The sequence below is a fragment of the Diabrotica undecimpunctata genome, chromosome 1 (assembly GCF_040954645.1).
Source record: "Diabrotica undecimpunctata isolate CICGRU chromosome 1, icDiaUnde3, whole genome shotgun sequence".
In the NCBI taxonomy this organism is placed as follows: domain Eukaryota; kingdom Metazoa; phylum Arthropoda; class Insecta; order Coleoptera; family Chrysomelidae; genus Diabrotica; species Diabrotica undecimpunctata.
The window spans coordinates 29,045,830-29,065,141 of NC_092803.1; the positions used below are offsets into that span (position 1 = coordinate 29,045,830).

The 19,312-nt window shown below is 32.3% G+C and overlaps 1 protein-coding gene across 1 annotated transcript in view; it reads left to right on the forward strand.

Moving 5' to 3' along the window:
• The window catches only part of m (zona pellucida domain-containing protein miniature), a 360,187-nt gene that overhangs the window by 255,900 nt on the left and 84,975 nt on the right, over positions 1-19,312 (forward strand). The window contains exon 5 of the mRNA XM_072540065.1: positions 8,427-8,775. Coding sequence (XP_072396166.1) covers positions 8,427-8,775 — 349 coding nt within the window. The remainder of the gene's footprint in view (positions 1-8,426; positions 8,776-19,312) is intronic.

Below are 19,312 nucleotides of genomic sequence, written 5' to 3' on the forward strand. Positions count from 1 at the left end.
TATTACCCTTTCTGTGTAGAAACCGATAATTGGGTTAATGAATCCAGTTGGCATTTAAAAGAAATTTACCATTTTTTAGTTTAAGGTTGACAAACAAACTTTTTCACACGCTTCTTCAACATCCAAGAATAATGCTGCTATCTTATTTTTTTTTTCTATTTTGACATTTACCTCACCGTAAATAATTTTCATACTAAAGCTGGGAATACTTTCGATTGTCCCCTCCCACCCCCTCCCTCTCTCGGTCTTATCAAATAATCGTCTTACCTGAGTGTAATTCTTCTCAGTATTCCTATGATATTTTACCAATTTTAAAGATTTTTCTGTCACTGTGCCTAATTTGTCCACTTAATTTCTTTTTTGCATACATCACAATAAAGTATTGTCTTTTGCAATTCTTAAAATCGAGTTTAATATATATATATATACATAATTTTTGTCTTTCGAAAAAATGAGTTCCGTATTTTCAGATACATCCCGAGGCGCTCATATATATGAAGATAAAGTAAAATGAGATTTTTTAAATATTGACATTTCCGGCTGATACAACATATATATTACACGGGCAACAGCAAATAAAAAACGATCCGGCCGCATGTGTTTACCCAACGCAATCAAAGAGTTATTGATATGACAGTAAACAGTGATGTCGCACTATACGCGGCCAATCTCTGTATACAATGTAGCAAAGTAATTGCTGCCCATTATATTTCCTGTTATAGAGAAGATATGGGCAATACGCACGATCGTGTGACATTATACAGAGTGTTGTGGTTAATGCTTGTAGCACCTGCATGTGATGTAACAGCTTAGAAAATTATACGACATGATATCAAATCGACAAGTGGTATAGAAGTTGTTATACATTTTAAGTTATGATTTTGGAAGTACAGATAATATTTTTTAAATTCTAATTCAGCTTTGGAGTTACAATAATAAAATAATAACATAACGAATACTTATCACAGTATAGTACCTATAATTATTATTGTTACCCGTTCAGTATGTATATCTGCTTAATTCTTAATTAGTAGACAACTCGAAATGTACCTATATATATATATATATATATATATATATATATATATATATATATATATATATATATATATATTCAAGCTTTTTAGCATCTGAAAGCTTTCCGAAAGGGATTAATTCATAAGTGTCATGGTGTCACTATCTATCGTCGTACTACTCATCCATTATCCGAATTGATTCACTCGCAAAATCCAATTTGGAACTAGTAAACAAAACAATTGGCAATACGTTTGCTAGTCCATTGGAACGTATTTTCCATTAAAATTTATAGTGCCCGTCGCCAAAAAATTTATGATGGGTACTTTCTCCAAACTTTGGGCATAGCTTATATATATATATATATATATATATATATATATATATATATATATATATATATATATATATTTGGAATATATTCAATGGTTGAATAGCAGAGGTTTTATCGGTCAATAATTGGCAAATAAAAGACGTCAACTACTTTATTGCTTTATTCGAATACGTTTCGCTTTTATTTTTAAAAGCATCATCAGTTCACTACAAATAAAAAAGATTTTAGAATATAAGTAAACAAACCAACAGGGTTCATACTTACAAAAACAATTTGTAGGGTTTTTTTAAAGATGTTATAAAAACTGTACGATAACTTAACATTAAAGATTAAAAACTAAACGGGAGAAACGAAACAAAAAATACAAGTAAAACTGTAAGAACATTAGTTCATTTAATTTTAACCGATGGCTTCATTTGAACGTTGGTTTAAGCTCTTTCGAGGGTCAAACCACACTAATCTTTTCGATTGTTTTGGATCGGCTCGTCATAATTTTCACATGTGGCTTGTTATCGTGCATGTGTTTCTTTGGAATGCATGGTGCAGATTACGATTCTTAAGGGAAGTATCAAGCGGAACAGGGACGGACCTTTTTTTTTATAAAAAAGGATTCATTAATTCCTTTTTCTTTAAAAAACAAACAAACAAAAAAAAAAGAAAAAAAGAAGAAATTTGGAAAGAAAAATAGGATTGAAGTTACTATCTTGTAAGGGTTTTTTTTTTATATATTTTGTATGATGAGGGAATGATATATCTGACTCAAGTTGTCGATGTCGGTTCTCTTATTTAGGGAGGATGGATGTTTAAGAATTTGACACATTTCAAGGATGGATCGCTTATGATGATTTTGTTGTTTGCACAGTATTTTGGTATTCGTGAAGTCGATACTGTGTTTGGTTGAAATGGCATGCTGTGCAAGGGCACAAGATGGTTTAGAAATCCTAATGTCGCTTTTGTGGGACGTTAGTCGACCTTGAAGGGAGCGGCTGGTCTGGCCAATGTAGCAGGAGTTGCACTCTGCACAGGGTACTTGATAGACGACATTAGTTTGTTCTAGAGGGGCCAATGGAGTTTTTGTCTTAGAAAATAACTTACCTAAGGTTCTGGTATTTTTTAAGGCTATTTTAACAGGTAAGTTTTTGAAAAGTTTGTTAAGCTTGGTAGTGATTTGTGGGGAGTACGGGAGCGAAGCATATTTAGTGGTTTGTTCAGGAGTGAGGGGGGACTTATTAATCTGTATTTTGTTAGATATGGACGCTAATGTTAGCCCATTGGGTGTTTCGGTAATGGACTGCCCATAGCTTTTGGAATATAGAAATTTATTGATGAAGGATGCCGGATAGGAGTTATCTATGAGAATGGACTTCAGTAGATTAAGATTCTTTGTAAAGCGGGTGTGTCAACATGTGTACTCTAAGGCTGAGGGCTTGTACCAGGTTAAGTTTGTATCTGATTGGGTGTGTCGAATGGTAATTTAAGAAACAGTTGCTAGCCATTTCTTTTCTGTACCAGGTAGTGACTAATCTGTTATCAGGTGTGCGAATGATTCGCATATCTAAAAACGGGATACTGTTATCAACCTCAAATTCACATGTAAATTGTAGGTGAGGATCAAAGCAGTTAAAAACTGATAAGGTGTCAACCGCCTTATCAGACGGGGTTGCTAAAATAAGATCGTCGACATACCGTTTTACAAAGGGAACCTGGAAATCTAACGTCTTGATACTCTCATTAATAAGATCATCTAGTACAAAGTTGACTAGAATCGGAGAAATCGTGGATCCCATAGGAGTTCCAAAAATTTGCCGATAATATTTGTCGTTGAAAATTAAATAATTGGTGTCTTTTTCCGAATTATTAAAATTAATTTTTGACACTATGACTTTTTTGACTTTTGACTACCAAGCTTAACAAACTTTTCAAAAACTTACCTGTTAAAATAGCCTTAAAAAATACCAGAACCTTAGGTAAGTTATTTTCTAAGACAAAAACTCCATTGGCCCCTCTAGAACAAACTAATGTCGTCTATCAAGTACCCTGTGCAGAGTGCAACTCCTGCTACATTGGCCAGACCAGCCGCTCCCTTCAAGGTCGACTAACGTCCCACAAAAGCGACATTAGGATTTCTAAACCATCTTGTGCCCTTGCACAGCATGCCATTTCAACCAAGCACAGTATCGACTTCACGAATACCAAAATACTGTGCAAACAACAAAATCATCATAAGCGATCCATCCTTGAAATGTGTCAAATTCTTAAACATCCATCCTCCCTAAATAAGAGAACCGACATCGACAACTTGAGTCAGATATATCATTCCCTCATCATACAAAATATATAAAAAAAAAACCCTTACAAGACAGTAACTTCAATCCTATTTTTCTTTCCAAATTTCTTCTTTTTTTCTTTTTTTTTTTTTTGTTTGTTTGTTTTTTAAAGAAAAAGGAATTAATGAATCCTTTTTTATAAAAAAAAAGGTCCGTCCCTGTTCCGCTTGATACTTCCCAAGAATCGTAATCTGCACCATGCATTCCAAAGAAACACATGGACGATAACAAGCCACATGTGAAAATTATGACGAGCCGATCCAAAACAATCGAAAAGATTAGTGTGGTTTGACCCTTGAAAGAGCTTAAACCAACGTTCAAATGAAGCCATCGGTTAAAATTAAATGAACTAATGTTCTTACAGTTTTACTTTTATTTTTTGTTTCGTTTCTCCCGTTTAGTTTTTAATCTTTAATGTTAAGTTATCGTAGAGTTTTTATAACATCTTTAAAAAAACCCTACTAATTGTTTTTGTAAGTATGAACCCTGTTGGTTTGTTTACTTATATTCTAAAATTTTTTTTTTATTTGTAGTGAACTGATGATGCTTTTAAAAATAAAAGCGAAACGTATTCGAATAAAGCAATAAAGTAGTTGACGTCTTTTATTTGCCAATTATTGACCGATAAAACCTCTGCTATTCAACCATTGAATATATTCCAAATTTAATCAAGGGTCGTATTTTTTACCATATATATATATATATATATATATATATATATATATATATATATATATATATAAAATTATAAAATTATAAATAAATAATTTAAATACATATAAACATATTAAAATAAATTTAAATAAAATAAAAAACAAAGAAATATTTCTTACTTGTATTAACTTACACTTGTAACTTTTGACATAGTCACTCGTTGCATATACACACATATAAAATAAATTTAAATATAAAATAGAATATAAGAAATATTTCTTACTTATATTAGCTTACACTTATGCAACTTGCATTACTTTTGACCTAGTCACGTGTTGCATATACACAGATTTGTATTAACTGTTTTTAATCAAATAGTTTAATACAGTTACATAATTGATGTGATTCATAGAATCCTTTATTATTTGCAGCCCCAATTGTATAAACCTTGGACTGTTGGAAATTATAATTGATCTTCACCTGTGGCTGATTAACCAGCCACAACGTTGACGATTTATATATGAGTTTTTGGTTTGACCTCACTTGTTTGTTTGTTTTTCTTAACCGATCACTGGGGGAAATTTGGTGTTATTAACCACCTTTCCTTTCATTTATTGGTTCCTTACAAGCAGGTTGTCACCCAAACTCATCTTATCATTTAAATAAACCGCTCTATTATTAGAGTTGGTATTTCACCTTAATTGCCATAATTAATGACCTCAAGGTTTACTGTCTTTTTACGTTGTTGGCGCGTTTGTTTTAATATAACACCATTTTACCGGCAACATTCAAGAAGCCAGGAGTGGTAATGTCATTATACATTAAATTATTCAATTTCAATATTAATTACTATAATAATGCTACCTAAAGTTAAAATTAAATCATAACTATTGCTATATTGTTAGAAGTGCATCTATGATTTTCTTAGTTCTTCATTCTCTTTTTCAATGTTTTTTTTACTTACACATGTATAAAAAAACCACATGTTCTTTTTGCTGTGCTTAGTTTAAACAAATTGTTAACTTTATTAAGTTCAATTTATTGTTTATACATCGTAATCGTATAATGTCCATTTACTTAAGCGTCTTTACAATTTTAATATCACTGACTGCTACATATCTTTTTAAGGTAACACATGTAACAACTTTTCCATGCTTGTGTGGTTTTTTCATATTGTTCATTTTAGATGAACTGATGATGCTGAAGTAGCCATCACCTTTGACTTTTTTCTCCACGTCTTGACCGAAAAAAACCCACTAATCTTCCGAGTGATCCTTAATATATATATATATATATATATATATACAAAGGTAATGCCACCGTCATTCTCAACTCTTCTAACTATTTCGACAAAATGTCCGAACTTCTGAATTCCACAGAATACAAACATGTCCCAAATGATCCAACCACATATCTAGAAAAAACGACCAAATCCATTATAAATAAGTCTACTCTATCTCCAGACCTCAAAAAATCTCTTATACCCAGAGAAAAATCATCCCGAATTCCAAAGATATACGGCCTTCCAAAAATCCATAAGCCCAATGTTCCCCTAAGACCCATCGTCAGTGCATACAACTGTCCCACTCAGAAATTGGCAAAACATCTCGCTTCATCCTTACAACCATTAGCCGAAAACGCCTCGTCCTTTGTCAAAAACTCTTTTCATTTCATTGATCTTCTGAAAAACTTTTCTATTTCGCCCTCAGACATACTAGTCAGTTTTGACATTGTTTCTTTATTCACCAACATTCCCATCGATGAAACCATTTCCATCTTGGACTCTAAACATCAAATTCCCCAAGACACATTATCTCTTATAAAACACTGCATGTCTAATACATATTTCACGTTCCAAAATCGTTTCTATCGTCAAATCAAAGGTGCCTCAATGGGATCGCCCCTCTCTCCCGTAATAGCAGATATATACATGGAACATTTCGAAACAGTAGCCTTGTCCTCGTCAAATCTCAAACCCACCTGCTGGTTACGGTACGTTGATGACACCTTTGTCATTTGGCCCCATGGTAAAGACACATTAGATCTCTTCCTCTCCCACCTGAATGGAATACATCCCAGCATTCAATTCACGATGGAAGTTGAGTCTGAAGCGTCTTTGCCATTCCTTGATGTTCTTATTCAGAAAAATCCACCTCACAGTTTTTCCTATTCCGTGTACCGGAAACCCACTCATACAAACCGCTATCTCAATGCCCAGTCACATCATCACCCCGCCCAACTTAATTCAGTCATCAACACTCTTATTTCCCGTTCCATAAGACTTAGCGACAACAATCACAGGTCATCCGAAATCAATTCAATAAGACAAACACTCCTACAAAACGGCTACCACAAAACCCAAATCAATAGAAGCATTCAAAAACTTCTAAACCCCATTCCATCCAAAAAAGAAACCTTGCCGCCGGATCAACCCAAAATCTTTCTACCTTTTATTAAAGGTGTCACTGACAAGATCAGTAGAACTCTTATCCCTCTTAATATCAAAACCATCTTCACCACTCACTCCAAATTGTCCAATCTCGTTAGATCCGTAAAAGACCAAATCCCCGATGAAGACCATGGTGTCTACGAGATACCTTGTTCCAGTTGCCCACGTACATACGTAGGACAGACAAACCGACGAATCCATAACCGTATTTACGAACATTCTCTATCAGTCAAACATTCCGATACCACTTCAGCCCTAGCCCAACATCATATTCAGACAGGCCACAAAATAGATTTCGAAAAAGCAAAAACCATCGCTCCCATCCGCTCATTAAAAGCGAGAATCATTCGTGAAGCTATCGAAATCGAAAAACGGCCTCACAGCTTGAACACGCGCGATGACGCGAAACGATTGCCGGCAACATGGCGACCCCTTCTTCAGCGACCTCCCGCCCACACCGCTCAGGCCACGTCAGTTCAGACCACGTCAGCGCATACCGTTCCCGCGCATACAGCGAGTATAAAAGCAGCCACACAGGGTAAGACCGGTTGTCACTCGACACTGGGGAGTAGGCAGATTGAGACCTCAGTGCCGAGAGACAGTTCTTGCAATATAGAACACGATACTGGTACGTCTCGAGTGAGGGGAGTAGGCAGATTGAGACCCCGAACTCGAACCGAACCGTATCCCTCTTGATAATGGCTCCAAAATGGGTGCCGAAACGTCGAGTTTTAAATTCTCAACGCGGTTCTTCCCGAGAACTCAGTAATTTTCATATATATATATATATATATATATATATATATATATATATATATATATATATATATATATATATATATATATATATATATATATATATATATATATATATATATATATATATATATATATATATATATATATATATATATATATATATATATATATATATATATATATATATATATATATATATATATATATATATATATATATATATATATATATATATATATATATATATATATATATATATATATATATATATATATATATATATATATATATATATATATATATATATATATATATATATATATATATATATATATATATATATATATATATATATATATATATATATATATATATATATATATATATATATATATATATATATATATATATATATATATATATATATATATATATAGTCTTTGCTGACAACGTTAGAATACGGAGATATATATATATATATATATATATATATATATATATATATATATATATATATATATATATATATATATATATATATATATATATATATATATATAGTCTTTGCTGACAACGTTAGAATACGGAGCTTTGAAGTTTATTGGGGTACGCAGCGGTATACACCGTGTATATTTGCTAGTAGAACTTTACTTGATTAAAATGATTTGACTGTAAGCTACAAAGCGAAATAAAACACGAGTGATTTGTTTGACCTTTATTCTTGGACTTATGTATCCCAAAAATTTACATTTACAGCCGACTGCTCGGCTACAGATCGGATTTGCTTAATGACACAAACAAAAAAAGTTTCAAGAACATTGTGCAATAGTTTCCAGTTTCATTGAATGTAATTATTTTAGAGTTTGACATACAAATGTATTTTTTTCAGGAGAATTCGACATGCGGGTCAAATCCTGCGTAGCTTCCGACGGAACCGGCCACGTGATTCAATTATCGGACGAATTTGGTTGCGTTCTTAGGCCGAAAATGATCAGCAGGTTCCTGAAGGCTCGGGGTGCCGACGAAAGAGCGTCGGTTATTACATATGCATTCTTCCATGCCTTTAAGTTTCCTGATGCTCTTAGTGTTCACATTAAATGCAAGGTGGAGATATGTAGGCATGGATGCCTGGATCATTGCCAGCTACAGCCCGAGGGTGCTGGTGATATTAATGCAGATTTATCGCATTATGTGAATCATTTGGAAAGAAAGGACGATGGTCTGTCATCGGAGGAAAAGTAAGCTTTATTTTTTTATTAAGTTTTAAATACATTTTTTAAATACCAGTTAATTTTTTAAGCAACAAACCCTTTGTGTTTTCCCACATAGATAAGATTTATTAATTTTTTTTTAAATAAATAGTTTTATTTATATAGCAATATAGATTTTATTAAATGTCATATTTGAAATCCACCACAAATTGTAAAATGAACTTCTTGTTTAAAGTTTCTGCTTATATACCAAATGCTGTTTTAAAAATTAAAAAAAACATGGATTACTGGGAAAAAATGAAATACGGACATGGACACAGCGCAGTAACATTGAAAATTGATCATGCATATGTTTAGGGACTACATTAATACCATTTGAAATACACATATTTTTTTCATTTTTTGCCTAGCTTTACCACGTAAAATGTATCCGCTTAAAAACGACTAAATTTTTCAGAAGAAACAGTTTTTAGGTAGAAAAATTTATTTAAAATTTTCTGTAGTATTCTCATAACACGAACACTGTCTATGTTTTCCATTTGCCGAGAGGCGATCACAAAAGGAATATATTTTATGAAATAAAATTACCGATATGTTTCTGTACACACTTACGAGCCCCTTTCCATATCAGTTAACTCAACGTTAGATTGATAAAAAAAATTAAATTTTAGAGAACAATAATAAAATCGCAGCGTAAATTTTAGAAGTTTTAATGCATTGAATAACATTTTTGAATTTCCTAATTATAGAAAATATTTTATAATGTAATGAAAACTATTGATTAAACAGAATAAGAATAAATTAAAAAAAAACACATAGAATATGTAATAGTAACAAAAGAAAATGTAAAAATTTACTACTGAGTTACATCCCTTTTATTTTTAATGACACCCACAATTCTTCGAAGCATAGTTTTTACCAAGTTCTGACAAAATTCTGATGTAAACGAATCCCATATTTCTTGCAATTTTTCCTTCAATTCCTTGATGGACTTGGCAGGATGTTTTCTCAAACCTTTTTTCATTTCGCGCCACAAAGTCTCTATCGGGAACAAGTCGGGACTGTTAGAAACCCATTCCAGAAGTGGTATGCTATGATTACGATCAAGGACGCGACTCCTACTGTCTTCAACACACACTTCAAATCTGGATTCATCACTCCATTGTTTTAAATACTATTGCGACTGAGTCCAATCTTTATGCTATTTTTACCATCTTAGTCTATTTTTTTTTTGTTGTAATGTTAAAAGTGGTTTTTTCTTAGCCTAAAATAAAACGAAATTTATTAAAAACAATTGGTACTATTTTTTTTCAACTATATAAATTACTTTGTAAGTACAAAATTCTAATTTTTGGGCCACTAGGTGACATGTTGATATAGAAACGTGTCTTTCAATAACGTCACTTCATAAAACGCTTAATTTCATATAATTTGTTCGTCGATTTTTTTACTATAACGCGTCTTAATGCCCTTCAATCTGCTTCAGTTATTTTACTTTTTCTGAGTATATTTCTTACACTATAGCGTGACAATTACAACATATTCGCAATTTCCGAATTGGATTGTCTAAAGTTACAAAATCTAATAATGATTGAACTAATTTTCTCATTGATAACTTTACCTTGACCCATTGCACAATCCACAAACGGCAAAAAGCTTTACAATACTACAAAATACATTTGACATTAACTGACAATTTTATTGTTTTGATGTCATTTATTCATAGCTACCTTTGGATTGAACGTAATTATGAAAAAATCAACGTATATTGACAATAAATAAAAAACCTTAAGGGTATTGTTTTTAATAAATATTAATAATAATGCCATATTAATTAAAATGGGAACTTATAAAAACATGCCGAGTATAATTTGTTTATGGTAATCGACTTATTCCATAAGTGGGCCAACTGATATGGAAAGGGGCTCGTACTACAAATCAAAAAATTGAATAGAAGAGTATGTTTGAAGTTGTATACAAGTTTATTGTCTAGCTAAGCGCTTTCGGCTTAGAAAGCCATCTTCAGAGTTCTGCTACAATAGAACAATGATATAAATAATTAGTTTAAAGTTTTTAAAGCTGGTTCTATGCTAAAGTATTTCATTGGAGAAACACAACAAAGACTACTGGACTCCTTATAATGTCCCTGTCCTGGCGTGGACAATGACCGCAACATTGATGAAAAAAGTAGAGGCCTTCGAAATGTGGGCTTACCGACGTATATTACGTATATCCTAGACTGAGCACGTGACCAACGAAGAGGTACTACCTACGCCGGATAGGTAAAGAGAGAGAGAGGTAGGAATAAATATAAAGAAAAGAAAGTTGGAATACTTGAATCACGTTATGAGACATAATAAATATAGAGTACTACAGCTGATCGTTCAAGGGAAAATAGACAGCAGAAGGAGTCCAGGGAGGAGAAGACACTCGTGGCTCCAAAACTTGCTGCAATGGTTCGGATTGTCATCTGCTGAACTATTCAGATCTGCCGTAAGCAAAGTCAGAATAGCCATGTTGATTGCCAACGTTCGAAACGGACAAGGCACATGAAAAAGAAGGACTCCTTACACAACAAAAAACACATTAAAAATTTGGTTATGGTACGGGTATCATAAGCCGACCATTTATTGGAATTTTAAGCAGCATACATAATGAGACGAATCGAATGCCAGCCTTTTAAATGATTAATTGACATTGTCATATATAGAAAATTAAGATTATTAAATTAAAAAAAAATTGATGAATTGAAATTCGTAATGAAATAAGAAATTTATCGAAGATTGTCTTGAATTAAGTATTATATATCTTGGTTTGCATAGCATCATAATAATTAATATGTTGAAAATTGACTTAAGCTCAAAGTAAGTTCAATCGACAAGTTATCTCCAAAACAACAACTCAAATTATTTAAATATAAAGAAAAAACTTGATTGCAATGTTTCTAAGTATGATACTTAAGTGTATTAAAATATTGTAGCTCTTGATTGGAATTATAAAAATTTTAAGTAACAATTTACATTTTTTTCTTGTTGCAATGAAGACTAACTTGTCAAATAAGTTATATAAATTAGTAATGGAATTTAAAAAGTAGAATAAAGTTTTTAAGATTGCATGAGGTCACTCTTCTTCATCGAAAGTCCCCCACAATAATTTAAAAAGAATTTTATAATTGCATTTGAGATTAATTTGTGTGTTTAAACAACAATCAGGGTTCAGTTTCATTTCTTTGGATATCTCAAGGCCTTCTAAAATATTCATATGCAGACTTAGACAAATATTCAAAATGCATATATTGCATATTTCGGAAATTTCATGCAAATATCTGGGGATTTTGCATATTTATATAAAAACGTCAATTTATTTCGAGTTGTGGATTTTAAATAATATTTATCCAACCGTAGATATTGGTATAACTAAGTAACTGGAAATTCTAATATTCATTTTATTTCAATATTACCGATAGTACCAATAGATACGACATACGATACCGATAGTACCAATTGTGGTATCGTTGTAGAGGGTAACCGTTTATAATCCTGTAATAAAAGGTTATTTAAAATGTTTATTGCGTGGGCTATGAATAGCATTGTCTTTTTGCAAACTATTTTGTTTTCCAAAGTGAAAGTGAAAACTTAAGCATCGTCAGTCAAGCTTGTTTAATTTGTTAATAATGGATATGGACAAAGTTTATTGTTCAGTTTGTGACAATATTGTAAGTACTAAATATTTAATACTTTTCTATATTTGATATGTTATTTAATATCAGGAGCTTGGTTCTAAAAGGGCCAAAGTCATCAAATGCTGTTTTTGGGAAACTGCCTTGGAAAATTCTTGTACAGAATAAACTACAGTTATTACTAATATTTTTTATAGTACAACACTTTTATATATTGTCTTGTCATTCTTACATCGATTACAGAATGTTTGGAATCAGTAAAACTGACCCACATTTGTTTTTTGTTATGGCAAATATGACATTGGCCCTTTTAAAATATAAAAAAAAATAAACGAAAATGTGACTTTTGCCCAATTAAGGCATAACAAAATTGCAATAATTTGTAGAGATTTTTTTTATATTATAAATGCATGCTCACAATCATTATCTTGATCGTACTCCTCATCTGCAATAAAGTTATCTGTTGCAGTTGATGATGTAGTCAAAGTATTGAGAAACTGAAGGTAATACGGACGACTACTCTCCTCAACGTAAGGTAACATGTCTTTTAGATGTTGTGGTTTATTCGCTGGTATGCACAATGGTTTATTAGAAATTGGTAACAAAGGAGAAGTTCCAGAATTTCTAGTTCTTATTCTTAATCAGCTCAATGTTTTATAATGCTCATAGTCGGTAAAAGAGTTTTCGTATTTCATCAAAACTTTTCATATGCTCACAATATTTTTATTCCATACTTGCTTGCCCGGCGGTGAACAGAAGACCAAAGAAAGCATAAATTTCAATTCTATCACAGGACTTCCATCGTTTATTTTGCAACACACGATTTTGCTTCTAGATTGGTGTAACGGACATTATCATCCATAATATTTTTAGTCAAATATAAGCGAAATGTATCTATTGGTTCATTAATGTGTGTTTCAGGTGGAAGTTGAACTCTGTGTAGTGGTCCGTTTACTAAATTTTGAACTCGTGTTCGTCCATTCGGAAAAGGTTGTGATAACCACTCAGTTTGATCTTTAGCAACACATCTGAAACAATCTGGTTGATTATTTCTGATGTGTTTTTCAAGAGCTGAAATTTTATTATAAAGTATACTAGTCTCAATTTACGTTTTATTTTATACTTATATGGATTTACCTCTAAAATTTGTTCATTCTCCTCTTCACTAGCGTCAGTGAATAGTACTGTATTAGGTTCTCTATAATAATAATAAAATTTTACTGTGTTTAAGTAAATAATTAAAATATTATTATGGTACACCCCTGCAACGTTGATAAGTGGAATTTAATTTCGTCGCTTTAAGTGCGATGTTGCCAAGTAATCACCTTCAATTAAAAGTTGTTTTAGTATAGAATGAACCGTCGTTCTCTTAGAAGTAACTCTTGAAGTGACTGTCGATTTTGCATGTCAGTTACGCGCGCGAAATCAATGTTCAATAAAATTTGTATCAGCATGACGGTAAAAATTCGATAACTTTTGATTGTGGTTTATCGACAAAAATCAAAATGCGGTTTAAAGGTAAAGAGTTTAGCTTACGTATACAGTTTTTGTACTTTGCCGCAAATAAACTCAGATTTTATACAGGTGTGAAATAAATAAACGTATCGCGATTTCTACCGTGTCTTTCGTTGACAAGTTGTAGTAAAATTTCCATTTTTAGAGATCAATTTTTAAAACCTATGACATAAAATTTTAATTTTGAATTGTGGTAACAAATATGAGGCATTTAAAATATGAATAAAAAACGCAGAATTTAATATTTTACATTACAAACGATCACACGCCACGGGAAATGTATTTAAGAAGACGAATTTGGGTGTAGTTAATTGCAGAGTTTTGTTCTTTTTAAAAACGTACTAGTGTAATTGAAAATAAAGTTTTAAATGTTTTAGATGGTTTGTTGTGTGCAAGTTTAAATCCAGTGTTTTTTAAGCATATTTCAAATACGTCACATTTGTTGCCAAAAGTTAAAACTAAAATTTCATACTATAGGTTTTTCAAGTTAGGCTCTAGTAATCGAAACTTAGTCTAGTTTCGATTACTAGAGCTTTAAGTTACTTTAGTAGGGCCTAGTCAATAAAAGGGATAGATTATACTGATCTCGTGATATTAATAAAAATCGCAAAAATCTGAACTTTTCACCTTTAACCTTTATGTCTATACCCAGGTACCTGGGTATCCTTGGTAATTGTTTTATCTGAATCATTGACGATAGTATAAATATTTTTATTCGAGCTTCTAGTTATTCCTAAAATTATTTAGAACGAAGAGATTTATAATAAAAACCAAAGAAAAAATGCATATAATATATTAAAATTACCTGTCAAAGTTTTTACACCATTACGTCCACCCGTGCCACACGGGTAACACTAATGTTTAGTAAATTATGAAGCTCTGTCTAGTTTTTTTTATAATAAAAGTGATATGGAAACGTAAATAAAAGTTACATTTTAAACACATTGTCCACACTTACTTATATTTACTGAGTGTTCGTTACATAGTGGACGATTACAAACATTACATGATTTTTGTGTCTTTCTTAGCCGCTTTTTCGCTAAAGACATACAAATGTAGCAGTTTCCAACAATTTTGAGGCGTCCAGTGGAATCTCGAAGTGGTAATGACTCTGCAGTATTACTTGAATCTGTAGGTAGAGGTTTTCCTAAAATACACTCAATTCCTGACCTTGATGAAAAATTTCGGTATACATTTGGTACTTTAGATCTAGCAGAAATTGCACGCATCACTAGTTGTTTCCCTAAGTCTTGTAGAAAAATTCTACGCTTACTGGTTTCAGTAGAACTCTGTGGATTATTCTCTGTATAAATTATATAGGTTGCTAGGCAAGCTACGTCTAGGATATTGTAAAAGAAGGCTAATGGCCAACGCAAAGTTCTGCGTTTAGTGGAATAATGAGAAACCATTTTGCCCATGTTGTCTACGTCTCCTTTAGTTGTATTATAGAACTGAATTATTTCAGGTTTATTTTTTGGGCCACTTACATTATCGTTGTCATGCATTGTTGACAGCAAGATAACGCTTTTTTTCTTTTTTTGGTACATATGAACAAATAGTAACACGATCTGCACTGAATCCGTGTAATGACGATTCAGGCTCACGCTCTGGCGAAGGCAGCATTTCTTGTGGAATATATGGTTTGTTTCTTTTCAAAGTACTAACTAATAATAAATTCCAAGACAACAGGAGACGGGCTAGTGGAAGAGTTGTGAAAAAATTATCCATTGTTATGTTTCGTCCAGAATGTTTGTATCGGTAACACAAATCTTTTACTACGCGTTCACCTTGATTAGTTTTACGTCCAGTCGAATTTTTTCTAGTATAAATTTGTCCAGTAAGTGGATACGAATTATTGGCGTCACAAACCCACCAAACCTTGATGCCATACTTGGCAGGTTTTGCTGGCATATATTGCGTGAAACGTGTCCTACCTCTAAAAGGAAATAACTGTTCATCCACAGTAAGAGAATCCGACGGTACATAGTTACGACGTAAATTATCATTGAGAAGATGGAATATATCTGTAATAGCTGCAGCTTTATCATTTTGCAAACGTTCTGCACGTGTTTTGCCATTGTCAAACCGTAAGAATCTGCTGATGCTCCAAAAGCGATTTATGCCCATACTTGCTCGGTACAAAGGACGAGAGTCTGTTTTCCATTAATCTTTCGAGTGCTCTGAATTTGAATGCCGTACTCCTGCTGTAATAAGAATACCTAAGTATGCATCAAATTCTTCTGTTGTGAGTGACTTCCAAACATTTCGAGGTTTGTCGGGGTTTTCAACATTATACTTTTCACAAACGCTATTAGCTTTTCGATTGGTTTCGCGTATAATTATGTCACACATTACGTCACTGAAAACACATTTGAATGTATCTCTAATCGAAAGAGTTTTAGTAGAACGTACTGGGCCCGTTTTTTTACGCAAAAGGTTACGTTTCAGTGTTCGACTTGCAGTAAACGGTTTTCGTTACCAAATCGTTTTATCTTTTGCAACCAGAACATCACTTTGGGAAGAACTTTCTTGAAAATCGTCAAAATCTTCATCACTACTATCGTCGCCGTCGGTATCGATTTCAATCTTATTATTGATATCAGTAAAAACGTCCTCTACGTCAGAAGCTTCATCTCCATCCGGTTTGCTTTGCGAAACATAGTCCTCATCTGATTCCTGGTTTTCGATATTTTTGTCTACTTCCTCATCTATATCGTCTATAAATTGTTGCAAGTACTTCTGTTGCTTTTCATACGTAATTCTAAAATTGAATGATCTATGTATAAAACATTGTAAAAATAAACAGTAATAACTTACCTTCTAAATTCGCTAGCACTCACTTCTCTTCTTGCCATTATTACAAGTAATTACAACATAAAACACGCATATAGTCACAAAAATATTAACTTGTAAGCACAGTTAAATAAACACTGATAGCAAACAAAGAAAAATCCCAATTGTCTGTTATTTTCGGAATGTACAAGCGAAGTTTACCGAAACAATGCCGGGTACCTGGGTAGCACGGTTGTAGACTCCCGTATCAAGTACTTGGGTATTGACATAACGGTTAAAATGCATCTTGATTTTTGTCGATAGATGACTTGCCTTAAAAGATATTGAATTTTTACCGTCGAGCTGATACAAATTTTATTGAACATTGATTTCGCGCGCGTAACTGACATGCAAAATCGACGTTCGCTTCAGGCCTTGTTTTTAAGAGAACGGTTCATTCTACTCAAAAAATGCTTATAAACATTTTTGTTTAAAGTTACCTCAGCTATATTTTTTATTTGAAACATTTTTTTCTACAGTGTACAGATTCTTGGTAAATCTATTTTTTTCGTTTTTACCCCCTCTGCGAATGGAGTTTGAGGGGGAAGCTTGGAAGTAAAAGTGGTAAACTTTTTTGCATATTTTTGGGGTGCCAAAATTAATACGCTTAGCAAAATTCAGCTTGTTCGTATGCTTTTTAGAGGTTCAGTGGCATTTTCGTCTCTGACGACAAGAGTAGAAGAGAAGGAATGACTATTAAATTTAATGTGTTGTGCAAAGTTTGATTTATCTGTGTTATTAAGATGTTCTTTGATTCTCATGTCATGTTATGTTACAATCACCACAAGATCACTTTTGTTTTGTTCATCACTTTGCCCTTAGTGTTTCTAAAATTTTACTTGGTTGTGTTTGGTTTTAAAAGAGATAAATTAAGTTATGTGTGTTAAGATTACACAAAACAAAAGCAAAAAGCAAAATGCTTGTAATAAGCACTTTAGTTACGAACCAAAATTATATGCTAAATAGCTTAATCTATTAAAAAATGCATTAAAATCTTTTAAACAAGAAAATTATTTGGCGAATTTCAACTGCCATATATTTACATTCGAAAAACTACACATCGTTTTAATCTATTCTGAGAGTTAAATAAATATACATAAGAAAAACTCACACGTTTAGAGATCATCTAAAGATCACCCGATAAAGTAACCGATTTCATTCCAGATACTAATAACAATTAGTTTCAATGAAACGGCATTTTGTATAAAAACTTCCATTATATAAAATAATTCTCGGCCATTGTCTACTTCCAATAAATGAATCGTGTGAAATGGGTTACAAATATGTAGTAAAAAACAACAGTTAGCTCTTGTGTGGGTACTTTTTACTGGTTTAAACAATTCGGTATACGACAAGTATTATAACATCTGTTTTACTTACGCCTACTTAAAATTACCTGAAAGCAGTAGGCACGCAGAATTAATGTCTTTCTTCGTCTTTTTCTAGAACGGTAACTTGCTTATTTACATAAACTTTAATGTACTAAAGCTAAAGGGTTTCTTCATTAAGTTTTCGTTACGTCATTCAGTTAGATACTGACCCATGCAGTCTTTTTAAGTGACCTAGGTCTCGAATTATATTAAATTACCACAGGCCGACATGATTTTTGGTGTTCGCCATTACGTCAAGATTATTCACAAAATTTAAAAACCTTGTGAGATATTTTGTACTAAATCAAACAAGTACCTTATTTATATTTCGTAAATTGCGTTAAAAGTATTTATTTAACATACTTAGTACATCTATAGTAAACATTTTAGTATAACCCTTACACTTCCGAAACAATGTAAGTTGACATATAAAGTTGTTCAGTCTATTTTTCAATTTATATGGGAACAAAGAGATATACTATTTTTTTTTCAGAATTTTGCTATGTCACTTTGACAGATTTTATTGATACTCACGATTGTGTTTCCCAGGAGTATATGCATGATATGCACAATTATGTGACTAACACATTTTTGAGTATTGGGAGTGTATGACTACTCCCCCTAGAAAACAAAACAAATAAATTACAACATTTTACAACCTTTATTAGTAATATTGTATACACATTGTCATTTATTACAAATGTTAATAACCTTTTATATTTTTAACACATTATTTGTTGTGAAAGTTAAAAAAACAATTTTGATTTTTGCTCATACAGAGATAAACTCTACATTTGCTGCATGAAACTCTTGACCTACTTTTACAGGATTCCAATCTGCAACATAAAGGATTTTTTGATCTTCCAAGGCAGGCCAGTGATTAAAACCATCATATCTTTTGTCAGTGCAAGGTAGGTCTCATTTTCTTTAGACGAGGGTCTTCATGTTCATCTTCTGTGTTCCCGTTTTCTATATTTGGACTTTTCGTTCCACATAACAAATAATCTGCTAGTTCTAAGCGAAAGGATAATAAATCTTTAATATCGTTTGATTTGTATTTGTTACTTGGGCAGTCGCGACGGTATTCCATCCAACTGTTAACAATAGCTAAATCAAATAGATGTAGAATTACCTTCAATGTCCATTTGCGAATTTTAAAGAAAGTTCT